A 6,170-nucleotide genomic window follows, 5' to 3' on the forward strand; every position below is an offset into this window, starting at 1 on the left:
TATTCGAGTGTTTCTCTAAGCGAGTTTATCAACGAGCAGTTAACTGCTGCTGAAGAAACATTAACGGAGTTTTATAAAAATCATCGTCAAGTCCGAGGAAGAGATGGATGATCAGCGCAGACTGCTGGATTTCTCCCGGACTCCCCGGATAATCTTACATCGGATAGGTAGGAAACACCAGCGATTGTAAACCGATAAATGAATTAAATGTAGAAATTGGTAAAATGAGTCGGCTGATAGTTTTGCTAAAAGGGCTGCAAAAAATAAAATTGTTGATTTAAATATTAAAATAAGTACAAATTAGATAAAGCATATTATAAAAATGTATATTGGGATACAGGAGGTAGTGCTAGGTTTTATTATAGTATTAAAAAAGTTGGAGAATTTAGGAAAGTTGATAGAATTGAAAAAGAAGATATTATATCCAGAATAAGATTTGGACATACAGGATTAAATGGTATTCTTAAAATAATTAATAAACATAATACAGGTTGTTATTGTGAACAAATGGAAACAGTACAGCATATATTTTTTTTTAAATCTGGTCATCTTGTGATTTCTGTAATAAACAATGAATGTCTTCCCCCATTTACTTTAATAAAGTTAACAATTCCTCTATTTTTCTGTTTTCTTGTCCAGATTGCCTGCAACATAACATTTACAATGAGGAGCCATGGAACCAGGAGAGGAGATCCACTCTGGACCAGGAGGAGTTAGAATCTCTGCAGGTGAAACAAGAACAGGAAGAACCAGAAGATCTGCAGATAAAAGAAGAGCAGGAGGATCTAGGACATCAGCAGATAAAAGTGGAAGAGAAAGAAGTTCACTGCAGTCAGGGTGAAGAACAGGTTGAGTTAAAACAGGAGACTGATACCTGCATGGTGGTTCCTGTTGATGACCAAACAAACCAAACTGAATCAGAACCAAACAGGAACCAAGTCATCTTCCAGGAAGCTGCTGAAGCTGAGGACCAAATTCAGGAAGGAAGAAAACCTTTCTCATGTGTCATCTGTGGAAAAAGTTTTAAACAAAAACAAGGTTTAACTCGTCACATGACGATTCACACCGGTGAAAAGCCATTTTCATGTGTGACCTGTGGACGAAGTTTTAGTCGAAAACAGAATTTAACTCATCACATGATGATTCACATGGGGGTAAAGCCGTTTTCATGTGTGAACTGTGGAAAAAGTTTTATTCACAAAGTTAGTTTAACTCGTCACATGATGACTCACACCGGTGAAAAGTTGTTTTTATGTGTGAACTGTGGAAAAAGTTTTTGTCGAAAAAGGATTTTAGCTGAACACATGTTGATTCACACCGGTGAAAAGTTGTTTTCATGTGTGAACTGTGAAAAAAGTTTTCGTCACAAAGTTAGTTTAACTCAGCACATGATGATTCACACTGGTGAAAAGCCGTTTTCATGTGGGAGYTGYGGAAAARGTTTTAGTCWAAAAMARVMTTTAACTCAGCACATGATGATTCACACTGGTGAAAAGCCGTTTTCATGTGTGACCTGTGGAAAAAGTTTTCATCGAAAAGATAATTTAACTCAGCACGTGATGATTCACACTGGTGAAAAGCCGTTTTCATGTGTGAACTGTGGAAAAAGTTTTAGTCGAAAACAGCATTTAACTCACCACATGATGATGCACACTGGTGAACAGCCGTAGAACTATTTTCCATCTAAATCCTATGTTGAGTTTCGCTGTAAATGCTGGAACCGATGCATCCAATTTTCTCTGTAACACATCCGTCACCCATCTGTGGTTGTAGCTAGAGCGAAAAAAAAAAAGAAAGTCAACTATTTTGTGCATACACTGACCCATACTGTAATGTTGTAATACAGTCGGTTGTGAATAAATACTACTGAATGTGTTTAAAACAGTGAAGGCACGGGTCATCATGTGAATGTATGTAGTGTTTGTAAAAGCAGAGAAGAAAATGACTGCAAACTCAACCTCAACTTTCTTGCAAGGTTCAAGTAATCTGTGCTGCACTTGGAGACTGAGGCATTCTATGAATTAGAAAAAAACTTAAAACTGATTGTATCCCCTTGAAATATGTTTTAAATTACTTTTTTATAATGCTACTTTGATTTGTATTTCATAAAGAGGCTAGTTTTTATTTTTATTTTCTTTCCCATCAAAAAATAAATAATTCACTTGGAAAGAGATGACTTCTACTGTTAGTTCCGTCAAGCACATCTCGACACCTCTAACGTCGTTTTGTAATGCTCTGTTTTGATTTGATGAAGTGTAGGGACAGGTTATAAGTCGGGAACAGTTTGGACTTCACAAGCCAAAACAAGGTTTTCCATGGCGATGGATGTTTTAGTCTTACCAACCAGCCCATGTTCCCATGGAATATTAAGGGGAAATATTAATTTAATACAAAATCACTGCCTTTGCTGAGCTTCTGTAACATTGCTGGCCTTTATTATTGGTGTTTTTGCATCTTCTTCCAGTAAGTTCCTGGTTATTTATTTTTTAGATAGCATTGCAGCACAAGTAATTCATGTAATAGTTTTTGAGTCAAATCTGTAACTGCAATAAAAGACTTGTTGGAAAGACTCCCACACAGCAAAGTTAGTTTAATTAAATATGGGAAGAATGGCAGCTGCCGATTAAACTGAAAGTTACAACATTGACATGATCACATGAGTTGTTTGTTTTTTTTACCGAGAAATGGCAACCAGCGGTAACTCTGAACAAAGCAGCAGCGCTCATTGATATACGAATACTATAGGAAAGGTTCTTATCTGGTGAAGTGAAGAAACTGAAACATGTTGCGAGATGTAGGAGATACGAATCAGAGGACAATATTAACTTTGGATTTATGGAAAACTGGAATACTGATATTGTATTCGTTTTACTTAGATAAAGTGGAAGAAAAGATTTTACATTTTTCAAAGAGAACTGGCTGTATGAGAAATCTTTAGTTGTGATACCATACCGTACCAACTTTATTTATAAAGCACTTTAAAACAACCACAGCTGACACAAAGTGATGTACATTAAAACACAACATAACATTAAAAAATAAAAATAAAAAATACATTGTATGATCCACAAGGTGGCGGTAATGCAATGAGATGAATGCCGACGGTCATAAAATCCCAAAGAAGAAGAGGAGGAAGAAGAAAAAGAAAAAGAGGACGGCACGCGGTCTGTTGTGTTGAATGTTCGAGTTTCTCTAAAAATATCTTCCGTCCACCTTGAACAAGTTTCTCAACGAGCGGTTAACTGCTGCCGAAGAAACTTTCACAGAGTTTAAAGGAATCATCGTCAAGTCGGAGGAAGAGATGGATGATCAGCTTGATTTCTCCCGGACACCCCAGATAATCTTACACCGTATAGGTAGGAAACACCAGCGATTGGATGCAGATTAAGATCTAAATGTAGAAGCTTTCTGTATGAGGATCATTTTAGTAACTGTCCCCCTTCCGTATAAATGTTTTAACAGGTATATGAAGGCAGACATCACAATGACGCTGTGAGAATGGCTTATTTATGTAGAGAGAAAATGGAGCCAATGACTTTTTATGACTCTCCTCCCTCAACTACGGAGTCTTTTGAAAACAGAAGAAATGTGAACAATGCAGCGCAATATAAAACATAAAATAAAAATAGCGGTGTTAGTAGCTATACAACTTAACAATTTGTAATCAATAAATTGTAGTAGCAATTGTTTGTCAAACCAAATATCCTATAAAAGTCCAACCAACCAGCCACTGCTGCACTGAAGTGATGCTTCGTATGTGGATAAAAGTTCAATGTCCAAAAAAAACTTGAAAATTGCTTTTATAGTTTATTTTTTCTAGTTTGACAAGCAAGTAACAAAGATCAAACTTTTCATTAGTGAGTAATTCAGGATGAGTTTTATGAAGCACGTAAAACGTAGAACTCGCCTAAACCCGAGCAGTTAGTTTTTATTTTTTAGTAATAAATCGTTGTCCATAGTGACATAGCGAGTAACAAGCCAATCACAACACTCTCTCTCTCTCTCTCTCTCTCTCTCTCTCTCTCTCTCTCTCTCTCTCTCTCTCTCTCCTGTTTGTTTCCAGTTTTCTTTTTGATCCAGCCATTCTTTCATACAAACAGATTAATCAGAATTTATGTATCAGAATCAAACATCTTTTACTTGTTTATGTATTGTAAGGCGTCATGTTGTTTTCACGTTGCCCATGTAGCATATTTGTAAAAAAAAAACAACCAATATATCAATGTAAATGGTTAATGAATAAAAATGTCAAATGGGCTAATTTCTCAGAAGATAAGGCACGACTCATGAAAGAGTAGACGGACTAAGTTTGCAGTTGCTCGTGCCTTGTATTTATAGTGAGGAGAATTTATATACATATTTACAACACAGTGAAAATAAACATCCAAATCGCCATATAAAAATGTGCAAAAAAAAATAAATAAAAAAAATCAATCCATCCCAGAGTTCCATAATTAATGTTGGTTTGAGTCCCAAGCAAGTTAGATACAAAGTGCTTCGTTCAGTGCAGTTCCTGGGCTGACAAAAATGACAAAAGTCAGATCAGAGTGGCGAGAAAACTGTTCATTGGCTGCAAGGAGCCTCCTACCAGCCTGACAGGAGAACAGAATCTTCAGGCATTTGTCTACCTCACTATCTACCTGGCCTGAATAAAACAGGACCATTTTCTCAATAAATATAGAATCAAAACATTGTAGTGTGCACAAAAATTCAATAAATGGCACTTTTTTGCACTATAAATAGTTCCAACAATAATTTTCAATCAATATGCACATTCAATAAACATAAAGTTCAATATAAATTACATCCATGAAAAATCAATAGATATGTACCACATAAATTAGTTGACATGAAATGTAAAAACATCAATTTAAACAAGTGCTCAATAAACATTTAAGGCACCTTATTGTTCTCCAATTGTTTGTTCAAAGTTACTATGGGTGTCTGACAGTGATTTTGCCGCTTCATAGACAAACAGTGACATCAGCTAACGCCAAGTCACACACAGAAACACTCACCAATTCTGCGAACGCGTCCTACTCTTTCATATTTTCCAGCTCCAGCTAATATACCTAGCAGATAGGCTGCGGTGGTACATGTGACCCTAATACTCAACAGCGATTAGCTGTTCGGTAGTCTGGTGAGAACCGATGACATATTAAAACTATTGCGAGATTTGAGAAATGAAGGGGCCGGAGAATGAGGGAATGGAAGTTAAAATTTACACCCAAGTTACACCTATTTTATATATATTGTCCCCTTGATGTCCCAGTAGAGCATATGAAGCACCGCGGTGCATCGGCTCAGGAGTCCAGTGATTGGATGGAGTTCCTCAGGGCTTCATGAAGCTTCATCTCGCCATCACTACTTTTCATTGTTTCTTCTCCTGCTCTGGTCAAAACCCACAGGCCCAACCCGGTGCATGCTGGTCCAATACCAGTACCTATACTGACAGAAAATGGACCCACAGTTTTTCCTGTCTAACTTTGGAAAGTAAATAACAAAGGAACAAAAACTAAACATTATTAACCTACAAATAAACTCTGTAAGTAAACCCCAAACATATAAACTGGACTAAAATAACATTTTAATATAGCTCAAAGTAAAAAATATCTTGGAGTAATAAAATTTAGTGTTAAATATTAACAATAAACCCTGCTATAATTAATTTTGTAATAAATAAAATATTCTTTAAAAATCAATTCATTTGAGAATTCTCCAAATGTCAGCTGGATATGTCGACTGATCTGTCTCTCTGTCTACGCTCTTGAATTTTTAGGTGTGAGGTTAACTATTACTCTTTTTCTTGGTTTTCTTCTCCAGATTTCCTGCAGTGTAACGTTTGCAACCAGGAGAGGAGATCCATTCGGGACCAGGAAGAGTTAGAACCTCTGCAGGTGAAGCAAGAACAGGAAGAACCAGAAGATCATCAGATAAAAGAAGAGCAGGGGGATCAAGAACATCAGATAAAAGAAGAGCAGGAGGATCTAGAACATCAGCAGATAAAAGTGGAAGAGAAAGAAGTTTACTGCAGTCAGGGTGAAAAACATGTTGAGCTGAAACAGGAGACTGATACCTGCATGGTGGTTCCTGTTGATGAACAAACATCCCACACTGAATCAGAACCAAACAGGAACCAAGTCATCTTCCAGGAAGCTGCTGAAGCTGAG

At 36.7% G+C, this 6,170-nt stretch overlaps 2 protein-coding genes across 3 annotated transcripts in view; both read left to right on the forward strand.

The window, feature by feature from the left end:
- The window catches only part of LOC103472618 (gastrula zinc finger protein XlCGF8.2DB-like), a 67,107-nt gene that overhangs the window by 21,257 nt on the left and 39,680 nt on the right, over nt 1-6,170 (forward strand). The gene's annotated exons all lie outside the window — the stretch shown is intronic.
- On the forward strand, nt 9-2,173 carry LOC108166702 (gastrula zinc finger protein XlCGF8.2DB-like). The gene is made up of 2 exons (XM_017307420.1): nt 9-167; nt 640-2,173. Exons 1-2 carry the CDS (start codon nt 104-106, stop codon nt 1,668-1,670), a joined length of 1,095 nt encoding a protein of 364 aa, XP_017162909.1. The 5' UTR covers nt 9-103; the 3' UTR covers nt 1,671-2,173.

This window comes from Poecilia reticulata, linkage group LG11 (assembly GCF_000633615.1).
Source record: "Poecilia reticulata strain Guanapo linkage group LG11, Guppy_female_1.0+MT, whole genome shotgun sequence".
NCBI lineage: Eukaryota > Metazoa > Chordata > Actinopteri > Cyprinodontiformes > Poeciliidae > Poecilia > Poecilia reticulata.